This window comes from Cariama cristata, unplaced genomic scaffold, assembly GCF_000690535.1.
Source record: "Cariama cristata isolate BGI_N322 unplaced genomic scaffold, ASM69053v1 scaffold6349, whole genome shotgun sequence".
Taxonomy (NCBI): domain Eukaryota; kingdom Metazoa; phylum Chordata; class Aves; order Cariamiformes; family Cariamidae; genus Cariama; species Cariama cristata.
Window position 1 is genome coordinate 13,054 of NW_009633950.1, and position 14,622 is coordinate 27,675.

At 47.4% G+C, this 14,622-nt stretch overlaps 1 protein-coding gene across 1 annotated transcript in view; it reads right to left on the reverse strand.

Annotated features, from left to right (window-relative positions):
- The window catches only part of LOC104166872 (voltage-dependent T-type calcium channel subunit alpha-1H-like), a gene marked incomplete at its 5' end in the record, with an annotated part of 53,217 nt that overhangs the window by 3,231 nt on the left and 35,364 nt on the right, over nt 1-14,622 (reverse strand). The window contains 5 exon segments of the mRNA XM_009706966.1: nt 2,468-2,651; nt 2,978-3,052; nt 8,090-8,428; nt 8,932-9,053; nt 11,194-11,272. Coding sequence (XP_009705268.1) covers nt 2,468-2,651; nt 2,978-3,052; nt 8,090-8,428; nt 8,932-9,053; nt 11,194-11,272 — 799 coding nt within the window.

Genomic DNA, 14,622 nt, shown 5'->3' on the forward strand with positions numbered 1-14,622 from the left:
CCATCCCTGGAAGTGTTCAAGGCCAGGCTGGATGGGGCTGTGATCAATCTGGTCTGGTGGGAGGGGTCCCTGCCCGTGGCAGGGGGGTTGGAACCAGATGGTCTTTAAGGTCCCATCCAATCCAAACCATGCTATGATTTTACAACTTCTCTGGGAGCAGACGCTGCTGGCATGCACAGGGCAGTTTTCTCATCCACCACAGCTGAAACACCAGGACCACCGTCTGTCCATGAGGCAGACCTTGGCTGACCATGGTCCGATGGTCATGGAGACTGCTTCAGGTGCTTTGACAGTCCCTGAGCTCATTTATCAGGCAGGAATCACTCTCTTCCTGAAGGCTCCTAGTCCCCTGGCTGAGTCTAAAGGCAAATCCTCCTTCCCAGCCCCTTTGTGGTGCTGCTTTACTGCAGTTCTGCATTGTTTGAAAGATCTTTTGCTTTTTTATTTTTTTTGGCTGCAGGATTTATTGTCCTCATTAGTTTGAAACCCAACGTCTGTTTCTACATTGCTGCTCCATGTTAAAAACACAGCTATCCATCACTTCAAGAGATCTCGCCCAGAGGTCAGGGAACTTGAACCTATGACAAAAGCCATCCAGAGAGATTGCAGTTGCATTTCAGAAAGAGATTTGTTGTTGGGAAGAAAGAAAAGTTAGTGTTTAATCATTTTTCTTTCAGAGCTTTTCTCCAGAACACCACGGAAAGAGCAGAGCGGTGAGCTTCCCACTCCCCCACCCCACCCCACTTCTCCCCAGTTCTTTTTCAGGCTCTCCTACAGCCACAGTTTCAGATGAGTTTTTGCCGTTCATGTGCTAATCCAGGCTTTACAAAATATGTTTTATGATGCAGAAAAACTTTGTCATAAAATCTGTCACAAACATGGTAATAAAATCAAAACCCTATGCTCTCCTCCCTGTCCTCAGTTGGAATTTCCTTCTGTTGGAAACTTTCCATCTAGCTCTCGTATAGGAAACCAAAACCTCCTCCAAACTGCATACTCAGGAACACTGAATATCTCTGGATTTGTATATTTTGTCTCTTGTTTTTCTAGTAAATCAGGAAACTGCATCTAAGACCAAAATAACACAGGATCTGGACGTCTCACAATATTTTCACTGTGTAGTCACCGAAGTATTGGAAGAAGACCAGACATCCTTAACTGACATTGAGAAGGCCATGAAAGCACAAATGCTAATGTGGCTCTCTATGCGCTCAGGTTTACCTGCACGCAGTGTATGGGCCTGGGACTTAAATCAGAGTTTGGTCAGCTCAGAAGCAACACAGCTCTGGGTGATGAGCCCCGGTCATATCCATCGCTCAAGTGCTCTTGGTGAGAAATTTGGGAAACATGAGAAAATTCTTGGTTAGTTCTGCCCACCCCTGCCAACATCACAGCAGTTTTATACTGGTATAAATCCTGATTTACACCCACTACAGAGATGAAAAACCATCCCCAGTAATCCAGCCATGAAACTCAACCTCTGTTTTCTTTGCTTAGCAAAGAATTTGCAGGTGAAATAATAATAAATACTGAGCAGAGAACATGAACTGGTATCCAGAGAGTTTGAACAAATATAGAGCTAATTCAGCCAAGGAAATCAGAGCAGACCTTGCCAGCCCCACCAGGGTTTGCAAACCCACTACTCATCTGTCCAAGCAGTTCTTGCATTTCAAACAATGTTGCATCAAAGGAAACCAGGCTGGGAAGTTCTTGGGAGCCACTCAAGAAGCACATGTGCTTTTAGGGAGGCAGACATTTTCTTTCTTATTGATTTCCACTTCGAACCAACTCACACAATAAAAGAGAGAGAAAGGCATTTTAGGGGAAATGTATTTGGATGCAGTTGGGTAAATGTATACTCCAGGGCTCTGTGGAGCTCGTGATTCCCTGACTGCAGGGTCTCTCCACAAGGTTCGTTATAAGGCCAGGCTAGGGAGGCACTGGAGAGTGTTTTCTAATCTTTATGCTCCCAAAGAAACTCCTGCATCGCTGAACTCAGTGTACCCTGCTAAAAAGATACTGCTCTGAGACTGAAGACTGCCTGAAACAATAGCTGTAAAGGAGCTCTGTCAGGAAGTAATACTAACTCCAGCTCTTATTCATGTTGATTTTATTGATTCGTAGTCACGATGTCAGGGCTGATCACTTCAGAAGAAATGTGCAGCTCGTTCCCTTTTCCTCAGCTAACAGCCTGTCCTCTGACACTGCTTGGGAGCCCCACTTCTCCCCAAACACCCGAGCCGCCAGCTTTCTCCTGAGAAAATGCCGTGACATGATGAAAACGCAAAATTGTGCAGTGTGTGGGGAACTGCAATCCTGCTGAGGGTACCAAATCGAAGCAAGCAAGCCAGCCTTGGCTCAGCTCACATTTGGCGCAGGTTGCTTCCTCCCCATCTAACCATCACACGTACCTGCTGCCCCATGGTTTTGGCTACGAGAAGGAAGGGAAAACTCCGCAAGCAGTTACCTCTTTGGGATTTGCAGGGATACGTTTCCAACTCCACCTCGTGAAGGGGGAAAGGGGCTTTCGCTGGCATCACTGGCCGGAACATGTAGCTGTCGTTGGGCAAGGAGTGCATGCGGGAAACGGAGATCTTGCGGACCGTCAGCAGGTTTTGAGAGTCCTGTGGCCTCAGAGAGGCTGCGCCACCCTGCAAAGCAACGAGACAGGGAGATGGGATCATTCAGCATCTTGGTAGTGAATTTACAGAGATCTCCTTCTAGTCTGCTTTTTGTTTTAAAACCTTGTGCAGATGTTCCTCTTGGCATCTTACAGAGAGTTTGCAGCCCTGGTGACTGCAATGGGATACCCAAGCTATGCCGTGCTAGCTGAGTCAAGAGCTCAAGTTGCGGCTAGAGTAAAATGAGGCATCAATGACCCACCACTAAGCCAACTCTTGGACACCGCAGAGAAAAAGTAAGGACCAGGAAAATGGGGCCCACCCTCTAAACACATGAGAAAGCCAGCATTTCTCACACTGTTCCTCTCTGATTTTCCCAGGGATGCTTTCTGCCTGGCCTGGGTGGTGATGCCCTTCTCCTTAAAGCTACTCTGGGACAGAGAGGCAAAACGGGCCGGTCCTCAGCCCCGGTGACCGAGGGTACCAAGTGTTTCTGGAAATTCATGGATTATCTCCCCAAAACACACATACAGGCAGACATTTAAACAGACACATTAACACCACTGTGAACCCTGTGGCCTCTCTCCTACAACATGGAGCATTCTGGGCACCACTGACCCCAGAAGAAGACCGCCACATGGCAGGAAGCAGAAGGAAGGAGAAGACATCATGGCAGCACATATGTGGGTGTAGAGCCTGTTCGGGGGTAGAAAAGGGATTTCTCTGTATTTGCTCTCATTGTGAAACAGGTCTGGTTGGAAGTGCCCTGGCAGAGCACATCATAAACCTTAAACTTGACCTCTCACTGCTTCTCTGAGGCCCTCATCACTTTAGGCACCTTATAGCAAAATTATCCTGGGGTTCTGGGAAGCTTTAGGGAGTCAAACGATGTCTCTGCTGTGCTGACGGAGCAGCTGGGAGAGGTGGTGCCACGACTTGGCCAAGTGCTGGGGGAGCGGGTGTCCTTGGAACAGGACCCACAACCTGGCTCCTGGCCTTGAGGTTTTGGTCCTAGACATACTCCCCTCACAATTTACCACGTTACCTAAGTACGACTAATCGCTCTGGTTTTCCTTTAACGTCAGCCTCCCAGTGACTGACTGAAAACATTTTCCCAGCTGCATGTCTTAAATTAAGTGTATTTTGCTTTGCTCTGCTGGGCTGTTTTCCCTCTCTGCTAGCAAAATCTGGGCCCGAGATCCCTTGCTGGATAGTTTGGAGGTCACCAAGGATCTGATTAAATCTGTTTTTTTTCCATACATTTCTGGCTTACAAATTTATTTCCTCAGATCCCTAAAGAGACACATCCCGAGACAAATTACTCAATGCTTTTACCCTGTTGAGCTTGGCTGAGAAGACGGAGGAGGATCAGCAGCAGTTATTTACAGGTAGTTGGCATCCAGCGCCGACTGCTGCCTTGCCCAGCAGCCCTCCGGGTGCAACCCAGGTCTTCTGGTCTGATATATGGATGCATCAGCAGCGTGGCTGTGCCAGTTGGCCTCTGGCCATCACAGCTAATAAGCTAAATCAGCATCGCAACACCTGAGCTGAAGGCAGGCGGGCGATTGTTAACACCCCGGCGCCACACAGAGAACAAAAGGTCTTGCTCCACTTTCTCAGTAGCCTAACAGAAGGCTCACAGTATCTGCCTATTACATCTCGGTTCCTCTTTACAGGATCTTGTATCGGTTGTGTCTGGCTGGGACAAATGAACAGAAATCCCTTCTTGACATTAACAACTGCAATTTTTAAGGTTTCATCTACTGAGACCCAATTGAGTTAGGGATGCAAATTCCAAATGGCTTCAAAGCCACTGTAATAAGTACTCGAAATACAAAGCACGGATCAGAAGCTTGTTGGCTCACACCTGGTGAGCTGCTCTTAACAGCTAAGAAGGTTTGGAGACAGACCACCGCTGGCACCGCTGCTCCTCCTCTTTGGTGGGAAACACCTGATGCACTCGTAAGCCTCATCCCATGCCCTGGAAATAAATGTGGCTCCTTCAAAAGCCACGAAAGCCCAACCTAGACCAGTGCTGCTGAGACTGCGTATGGTGAACCCTGCCTGCAGCCATCCTGAGGGCTCGGGAGGATCCCAGGCATCTGATAGAGATGCGCAAGGTGGGAGCCTGCTCTGATTTTGCTCTGGTGCAGAGGGAGCTTGAGAGGAAACAAACCTGCAAATACCTCCACAGGACATGACCCTTCCTGGGTGATTAAAGGGCCAGAAGATACTCTAAGCAAAGGTGACTGGCAGGATACTCTGGAAGAGGGAACACTGCAATTTCTCAGAGGCCTGGAGCCAAAAGCCTACAAGCAAGCCATGGGCAAAATTCCCAGAGGAAGGGCTCCTCCTGATTCCTCTCTGGAGGTGTGTGTCTCCAGCACTGCGAGCGAGCACAGCCATTTCCCACAGCCTCGGCGGTGGGAAGGCAGGGGCAGAACAAGGGCAGGAGGTAACTCCCTGCCTGTGCCTGCCAACTCTGGTGGCATCCAGGGTTGTACTGTTGGTCCCTGTAGAAGTAATATGCTCCCAACTCTGCCAGAAGAAAACCAGGACCCCTTACAGTTGCAATTACAAAGTCCCAAATTTTGCCTGTCTCTGAAAGATGCCTTCCCCGTGATCTCCCTTTGAGCCTCCGCAGCTTCCAGGTGGCCAAGCTAATGGACACCCCGCAGAGCTAAGGACTTCCTTGAGGATGATACCTTCACATCACTCATCTTGCACAAGGAAAACCACTTGGTCATCAAGAGCTTCATCTGAGCCCAGAATTTGCTTGGAGATGCTGTAAGATACTGGCCACTAGAAGGTACCTTGATAGTTATGACAGAGGTCAGGTGATAAAGGGGAAAATGGCCCAAGTCTAAAGCAGATTAATTCTGGATGGCCACTGCAAGTTCTCTGAGGACAGCAAATGTGCTCCCCATCGCAGCATGTGCACCTTCATCGCCAACTGTTGCTCGCACGTTCTCGTGCCCACCGGAAGACTTCTGGAGCTCATTCACCTCACAGAGGGCACTGTGCTGCAGCAGGGCAAACCATGCAATATCCTTACGTGATGTGACCTGGGCACTGCTTCGTGGTGTGATCGGGAGGGACGGAGCAGAGAGGGTGACAGCCCTTCTGGTCTGCTGGGCAGATGGTCCCCAGAGCATCTCCTGAATCCACAGCTCTGGTGCCTCCTGAAAGCCTAACGTGTTGATCTACTTATGCCTTTGTTTCTTCAATACTGTATCATAAACAAGTTCTTCTAGTAACAGTAAGAAAATCAAACTGGGCTGTGTTTTCTCCACAAAGAAAAGACTCTGCCTGCCTCCAGCTCTCGATACATCGTTTGAAGACAGACTGCTCACACATCACATCGCACACAAAATGCAAGACTTTCTTTGGCTAAAAAGAGTATTTCATTTGTGTCCCACACAAGGCTGCTGGCAGAGTCGGCTGGGACACGTTGTTTGCCCAGCTCCTGCACAAGCAAAGGCAGCACGAAGGACAGAAAATGGAAACGACTGTTGTGGCTGTGAAGCGACAGGTTTAGGACAATTCAGACACCACCGCTAGCCACACAGCACCAAAGCACAACGCCACGACGCAGAAGCAACGGCGCGACATCATTCACCTCAACATCGTGGCCTGGGGCTTTGTGGGAAGGTGTCAGGACATGGTGGGAAACAGAGCAGAAGGACGGGATTTCCATCATGGGAGTCTCTGCCCCCTCCAGCGTGTCTGAGTCTGGGATGGCTAAAGACACATTTTCACAGCTCAGCGCCTCCTTCAAATTGGGGAGATAAAAAGCATCAGTAGCAGAGCAAGACTGGGTCTTAACGCTCGAATGCATTTGCCCCATGGCATATTCTAGTTGCCCCATTCATCCAGAGCAGGAAGGAAGAGAAAAGCCAATGTGGGCTGCAAAAACTGTCATAAATGGCAAGAAAAATACAGAGCATCTTGCAACACCATCCAGGGTGCCCATGCCACCATGAGTGGCAGGATTAGTCATACGGAGCCCTACGTATTTAACCTCTTCAGTGCAGCTAGCAGGGAGTGCAGGACTGAGCTGCCAGCCATCCATTCCCATCACAGTGTCTCTGCCTCATTACTGGGCAGGGGAGGGGGAGCCCTGCCCTGCAAACCCTCACTGGCATTCCAGCAATCTCATCCGCAGGGGAAATCTGTGGTGAGCTCCCTGCTCATGCTGACCTCCCTCTGGGGAGCATCACCTCTCACTACGGAGCTTCTAGGGCTAAGAGGAGGCTCTGCATGGCTCCTGATGTGCTCGAGAGGTGTTGGAAGATGAGGAAAACCCAATGAGAATGAACTCAGTTTGCAATCATAGCCTATGTGAAGGGATGTGCCCTCTCTTTCCCCAGTGAGAAAAGCAATCTGGGTGTTCATGGTGCATTTTCCCGCAGAAATGTCTATTAGGAATTACATTGAAATAGCGAATTCCCCATTGCTGTGTAACTAAATTTCTTTTTACTTGACTTAATAGAGTCTGATAGATTTTACAAAAATCTAATTTAATGTAATTTAATCTCAAATACCCCATTGGTTTTGCAGTAGATTTATTTGTGATCATGGTGACAAAGCAATTTCGCATTCACTCTTAATCATATGCTGCTGACATGGGATGACACAATTATCTCATGCCCCTCCTTACCCCCCTGACTTCAGATTGCCCTATTTTTCTAGAGGACTAATAGAAATCAGAGAGCAGGTAGTGTCTAGAAAATCGACCCAGGAACCTCCAGCTTCTTGCTGAGGGGCTCAGACAATTCCCAGGGTCCAAGTCAGCCACGCCCTAAGCAGAGCATGAGCCAGTGGGAAGCTGCATGCGTACACCAGTGCCAGACATGCCCTCCTGAGCTGCACACTATGATTTGCTTGAGGCTCCTCTGGAAATCCCAAAGGAGGATTCAAAAGAACCTGAGCAGTATGTCTGTGTCTATGCGAAGGGAATTTATGCCATCCCTTGCTGTATGTGTCAGGGTTGACAGTGCCAGCATTCCCAGGGCTTTACGAGATTGGTCCCTGGTGCTGCTGCCCATGCTAAAATGACAAGGACCGATGTGTTGGCTGGGAGAGCAGGTCAGGGACCTGTGGCTATTACAGTTCTGAACTTAAAATTCACAAGCTTTGAATGAACTGGAAATGACAAGAGATGGACTTTCAGCTCTCCCCCAGAACAACGGTCAGGACAGCATTAGCCCTGGAGAATGCGTTTCAAGCAGCCTTCCACCTCAGGAAGCCCTCCTGAGATGACTCAGGCTGTAGAGGTGTTGGTGACATCACTGCCGTAGGCAGACCTCGGAAAGCTGCCTTCCTCCCACACTGCCTTGTCTCCTGCCTCTTTAGCTCTGTGTCACTTGGGATCTGACTGCCTGATGATCAGACAACAGTGAGTGGTGAGAACCGCCCCCTCCCTACCCTGAGCACAAGAAGAGCAGATGCTTTGTGTGAACCGTTACCAGGGCTTGGTGCTTCACCTGCACTGCTGAATCTGACTTCACCGTCTCCTGACTTCTGTAGGGTGCTCTGCTCCCTGGGGCCACTGCACCTCCTCTGCTCCCACTGGTGACTGAGCTGCTTGTTCCTCTGGACATCTCTAACTCAATCTCAGCATCCATCTCGGCATCCTCCTTGGCCTCCTTGTTGCTCTCCTCCAAGTGCTTCATCAGCACTGCCACCACCACGTTGACTAGGACAAACTGTGCGATGAGGACGAAGGTGACGAAGTAGACAGGAGAGATAACAGGCAGGTAACTGAGGCAGTGCTTGTCTTCCCGAGTGCATTCCCGGAGAGTGTCCTGCAACAGAGAGGGAGAAGTGAGGGATTAATAAGGGCTGGGGCTCTGCTTGGGCTCCAAACACAGAAACATCAAAGGTAGCCTGCTGAGGATTGAAATGCATATAATAACACATCCCAGACACAATGGCTTATAGGTACAACTAAAATGGATAGAAGAAAATACAGACACCATGAATTACATCATCAACAAAGAGGAGGATTGTGTTATGTCCCACAGGCACAGGGCACAGAGTACATGGTTACTCCTCTCCGCCACAAGAACTGGCATAAGTTTCCTGAAGGGTTATATATTTGTTAAACAGAATGAAGTTTCAGGTTGAGTGAGACTTAGGACAAATTATTGCTTGAAAATACACTTGGCTTTTAAACGGGAAAGTTTAAGTTTGATGTTTTAAAAGGAAACCTTTTTTGTTTTCACACAAGAGTTGCCTAAATTTGTTTGAAATCTGTATCTATATATCTACAGAGAGAAGAAAGTACCCAGACAGAGATTGCACACACCTTCATGATACCATTCCAGTTGTCCCCCGTTGACACCCTGAAGAGGGTGAGAAAGGCCATGCCGAAGTTGGTGAAAGTTGCGTGCCGGCTCAGACCTTCGCAAGGATTTTCTTCACTGCAGTCTGCAGGAGAGAGAAGCAGAAGCACGTCAGCGAAGCCATGTTTGCCAGTGCTTACTGAGAGTAGCCCCCCAAACCTAGAAGTAAGACCCTGAGATATGTCACACTGATACATGGCATCAGGGAGGGCTGCTAAGGGGTGATCTCATGGTGGCCTGCAACTACTGAAGGGCAGCTGCAGAGATCATGTGGCCAAACTCTTCTTGCTGGAGGCAGATGATATAATGGACAGCAACACACTGTGGCTTAGGAGGTCCACGTTGGACCTTAGGAAAGTTGTTCTCATCTGGAGGGCCCAGCAGCCCTGGGACAGGTCACCAGAGAGGTAGGGGAGCTCTGTCATTGGAAGTTTTCAAGATTTGGCTGGACAAAGTCACAGCTACTCTGAGCTACTGATGGGGCTTCAAGTGGGAGGCTGCGTGAGGGCCTCCAGAGGTCTCTTCCACCGACAATTCTGTGATTCTCTCGACTTTACCCCAACAGGCAGAGCCAACATAGAGAGATCTAGAAGGAGGTGGAAACAAGCAGACTTGCCGGGCTGTCTCAACAAATACTACTCTGCAGTATCCTTTCTCTGTTATCCTCTTGAGTATGTCCTTGTCTTGATTATTTTTTACAGGGTACATCTACCATGAGGGATATTTCACTGAGATAAAGTGGAGCAATTTGGCATTTTTTTCCTCTGAGAATTAATATACTAATGAATGTAAATTGAACATACGAAATACCCCTCTTTCCATAAAACACAGGCTCATTAAATATTCATTACGACAGGCAGCAATGTCTCTTGCTAGGGCATTTCACTATTAGGTATTTATTTTAGAGGCAAATAGGAAGGAAAACCAAAAAAAGGAAAAAACCCAACAACCCCAAATGACCAGTCTTGGGGGACCAAGTGCTGATGGTTCTTGTGGCTGACAGGGACCACCAGCGATCAAGAAAAAGAAATGAAAGTATTTCCCAGTTAAATTGGGATGGGAAGCAGTGTGCTGCCTGCCTGCAGCTTGCCCCAGACAAAATCAGGGCTTTCTCAGTCTCCAACCACATGCTGTGGTTATCTGGGAACTGGCATTGGCGAGGTGTGTGTGTGGAAACACAAAAAGGATTCAGAGCAGCAGAAGATGCCTTGGTGAATAAGACATTTTTCACCTTTGTGGCTGAACAAATACATATCTATATATCTAGATATGTAATATAAACCCCACAGTATTTCATTTGGGGTGGATGCAGAACTAATTTTTTTCCAGAATTTGTTGGAGACTGAAAAATAATTTGTCTTTCGTTGAAAGAAATATTCTGCTTTCAGGCATTTGTAATCTGAGCTGAGGGCTGGTCTCATAAAGGGGATTAATGACAGCCATAAAACCACCACGGAGGAAAGGCCCTTCTGATGCTCTTGAAGCCCAAATTGGGATGCAAACATTCAGAAGGCAGACACATCTCCTTCGAACAGCATGTTTAAAGGCAGTGACTGCTTTGGCCTGGCTAAGCTGGGCAAGGTAGGGCTATAGTGTTTTCTCTCTGACTCCACCTGATTTTCTTTTTAGTGGTGGACACATTCATGATCAGCTCCGCAGTATCCTCAAGCCGGAGGAATAAATGATGCTGGACAATCAGGAACCAGTGGATGCTCCCTGATTTATGTAGAAAGGGGGAAGTGATGCTGAGAAGAACAACAGACAGACAAGACTTGGGCAGCTGGAAGAGCAATGTTAGCCAAGTGAAGAAAACTAATGGAGTGTGGTGGTAGCTCCGAGGAGGGACATGTTTATGGTGGCATCTCTCCAGCACGAATCTGACTACCATCCAGCTTTGCAGACTCATGCTCTGTCTTAAGTAGCAAACTTCCATCTTTGTGAACATATCCATGCTGGACAATTATATTTAAACAGTAAATAGTTCCTCTACAGCCAAGGGTGGTGTCAGACAAATCTCTAAATGTGTGTGCGTGTGCACGTTAGACAGGTTCTGTATTACATCCTCATGTGTCATCAGTGACCCTGAGATCAAGAGAAAACTTTAATCTTCAGACCGTGAGCTGTGAAGCTAGGGAAGGCCCAAGAATGAGAGAGAGAAGAAAGGAAACAGCTAGATATCAAATAAACAACCGGATGAAATAAATTGTGTCAGGCACATTACTCACCTAGCTTGCCAAACAATTCCACTCCCAGGGCAGCATAGATAAAAAACAGGAGCATAAAAAGTAGGCCAAGGTTCCCTACCTACACAAGGAGAAAGCAGAACAAGGGTCAGGCAAGTTGAGGCCGTGAATTAAATTGTTCCATCACATTTTAAACACAAGCAAAAGAGGGACTGGTGGCCAGAGGCTAATGATCATCTCCTCTGGCTTCCAACACCCTGGTCCCCTTTCACAGTTCTGCTTTGATAGACCCGGAGAAGTCTCCCATGTGGGGTAAGGAGCAGATACTCCCACATGCAAAGCAGTCTTTGTGGCTGGTGCCTCTCCATCACCTTTCCACTTACCCAGGATGCTGCCTTCATCTGTAATTTGTCCAACCTGTAGCTGTAGCCTCAGCGGCACTTAGCACTGCACTGCACTGCAGTGGTAGTTTAAGTAAGTGACTTGGTGCTCTGGTTTGAGTTTTAAGGGCCTTTCCCTTCTGTTTGCCAGGTCTGAGACTCTAAGCATAAAGGCTGAGGGTTTCAAGACTGTGACATTAACAAGACATGTCTCGAGCCTCAAGAGGAATTGCCTGGTTTTCAAAGGTTTAATGACCCAGAGGGTTTTCAGAAAAGGAACGTATGCTCCAGTAAGATGTAAAGCTCTCCTAGCCTTGCCACTTCACCGATATTTCTCAACAGCAACTACCTGAATTTTAGCTTTCAGTGTCTCAAAAGAAAAGCTTTATTCCATATACCAACACTTAAATGCAGGCACCTTGCAGTTCAAACACTGCATGGTGTGCTACTATTGGGTATTAACAGCCCTGCAAGGTGGCTGAAGGGGATGGTAACAGAAGTGCAATGATACTAAAGGGAACACAAAGGTTCTTAATAACGTTGGCATTACAGTTACCTGCACTGCAGTGAATCACTACGTGGGGTCTAAGCCTTTAAAACATCTCAAAGAGCAGATTTTTTTTTTTGTGATTCAGGCAGAGAACATGAAGGGCAGAGTAACCTGACCAGCTAACCACCTGTATTTTACCTGCAACCAACTCTGGTCACATTTACCTTTCCTGCCACTTTTAAGTGCCTTGTGTCTATTGGCTTGTAACAGAGACAGAGCAATTGAGTTCTCCAATTAGACATGGTGTCACAAGCATGATTTTATCTCTAAATAAAAATGAACTAGGTGGTGATTCAGGCAGTCAGGCTGAGGGATTCATGATCTCCAAGGTATCTTCTAGCGAACTGGTCAGTTTGAGAGCGCTTTCTCCTGTGAGGTGGTACAGCCACGGTGTTGCTGGGTATTTTGACCATGCTGCTTAATTTCATTAGAAAGGTTATCAGTATGATACCTGTTATCATAAAATTAACACAGCTATCACTTATGAAGTAGCGGGTTTTTGTATTAAAAAAATGGGAATAGTGAAATCACCCAATGGAGACTGTAACTGCTATAAAGCCTAAACGGGCTACTATGCATAGAGCTTTGGAATCCCACTAACATAATTACCATACTCCAGGGAATAATAGAGATAATACAGTGATGTGGATGGCTGGTCTGGATTATTTCATCTGCATGTACTGTCTTCTGGAATAGTGTTTCCTGACTCATGTCTGCTAGACCACCGATGGTTTGCAAGACATTAGAAGGCAGTCTGCAAAATGACTGCAAATTAGAAACCACTAGAAAACAGTCATATGCGCAAATGCACACACACACACTGCTGGGGAGGCAAATGAGCAAATAATTAAAGGCAAGGAAAATAAAAGTGATAAACAAGTTTTCTAGGTTGAGTGTATACTAAAGCCTGATGTTGTAGCACTGCAGAAGAGGGTCTTGGATTTTTTTCAAAGAAGCCTATAAGCTGAATATTTTACTGCTATTTTAATGCCTAATAAATCAGCCTGCAAACTTTTGGCATTGATGAAATTCCAAACAATTTAGACTGACATCAAAGTTATTACCAGGTTATCAGTCAAAACTACTATTTATCTCTCAACATGCAAAGCATGTTATGAGCTGACATTCACCCATAAACAATTTGCTTGCTATCTAGTGTGCATTTGTAAAAGCTTCTGTGTTTAAGATCGTGACTAATTACATTACTGAACCAATGCATCTCCTAACATGTCCTTCAGAGACCAGTTTACACTCGTGGGTTTGCTTTATAGGCTCAAGGCATCACAGCCATAGGTATACTCTAAAAATGCTAAAAGAGGCATGTTTGCTAACGTGGTGTTTGCTGGTGTCTAAGGTTGCATCTGCCCTGGGCTGAGAGCAGACACATGGGCAGTTCCAAAGCTCAGCTGATGCACAGGATCTCTTGGGAAGTGACTGAACATCTGGCTCTGATTTGGAAACATGGGTATGTGAAAGACAGATGTAGGAGACAGCAGCAAGCAAAAGATCCTGGGACGGGTGATGGGACCACCTTCACTGTTAAACGCCATCCCACCCTGTATCTAGATATCCAGAGCTGCTCCCCATGTGCACAACAACCACCTGCTGCCCTGACCACCCCCTGCAGACGTAGCGTCCACATAGATATGTGCAGGCAGTTGGTGGTTCCTGAGGTCGGAGAGGGCAGCCCACAAACACCTGATGCTCACGAGAATGTGGCTGAGCAAAATGGCTCACCTCTTGCTTAGGTGCTTCAGCAAAACTGCTTGGTCTATTTGTGTAGCATCTCGCTGTACTGAATCAGTACAAGTCAGTGCCAGACTTAACATTTTGTCAGTGCTAGCCCATGGCTCTCTGGTACATGTGCCTCAGGAAAGGAAAGGAAGGTCCTCTTCAGCCCATGGCCTTCACCAAGGCCTGAGCACAGAGAAGGACCCAAGGCATGTTCTCAGAGATGGGCTGAGGTGCCGGCAGCGAGGTCAGCCAGCGGCTGCTGAGTGGCAGAGAAGGCAGGCTGTATGTGTGCCTGTGACCTTGATTGAGTCATTCCTCTCCTGTAACTCAGTGTACTCATTTGTGATACCCTTGTGGATAGGTAATTAATGTCTCTAAAGCACTTTGAGATCTACTGAGACCAGAGAAGAAAAAGATCATGCATGAATTATGCTGCTGAGAGGAACAGGACGGGGCAGGAGCACATCCAGGCACTTTTCTTCAGCAGCCAAAGGCTGGGATGCCTGTGCTTAACTCTTCGCCAGGGACAGAGATCCAGCTCTGGTCAGCAACCTCAACTTTGGCAGCCAGTCACTCAAGCAGGCTCTGAGAAGTGGTTCTGCTCTAGCAGCACTGAGCCGGTCAGCCCATGCTCTGTTTATCCATCAAACTCCCTGTGACTTGGGCCGGTGCCTTTGGCTGGGCAGTGAAAACTACAGATAACCCTTCTCTCTGGCAGGCAGGGGCTATCCATCATTTGCTGTGGCTCCAGTGTTGAGGGGAGGCTGTGGCCTGTAGGGAGTGAAGAAGAGATGAAGAACATCTTGG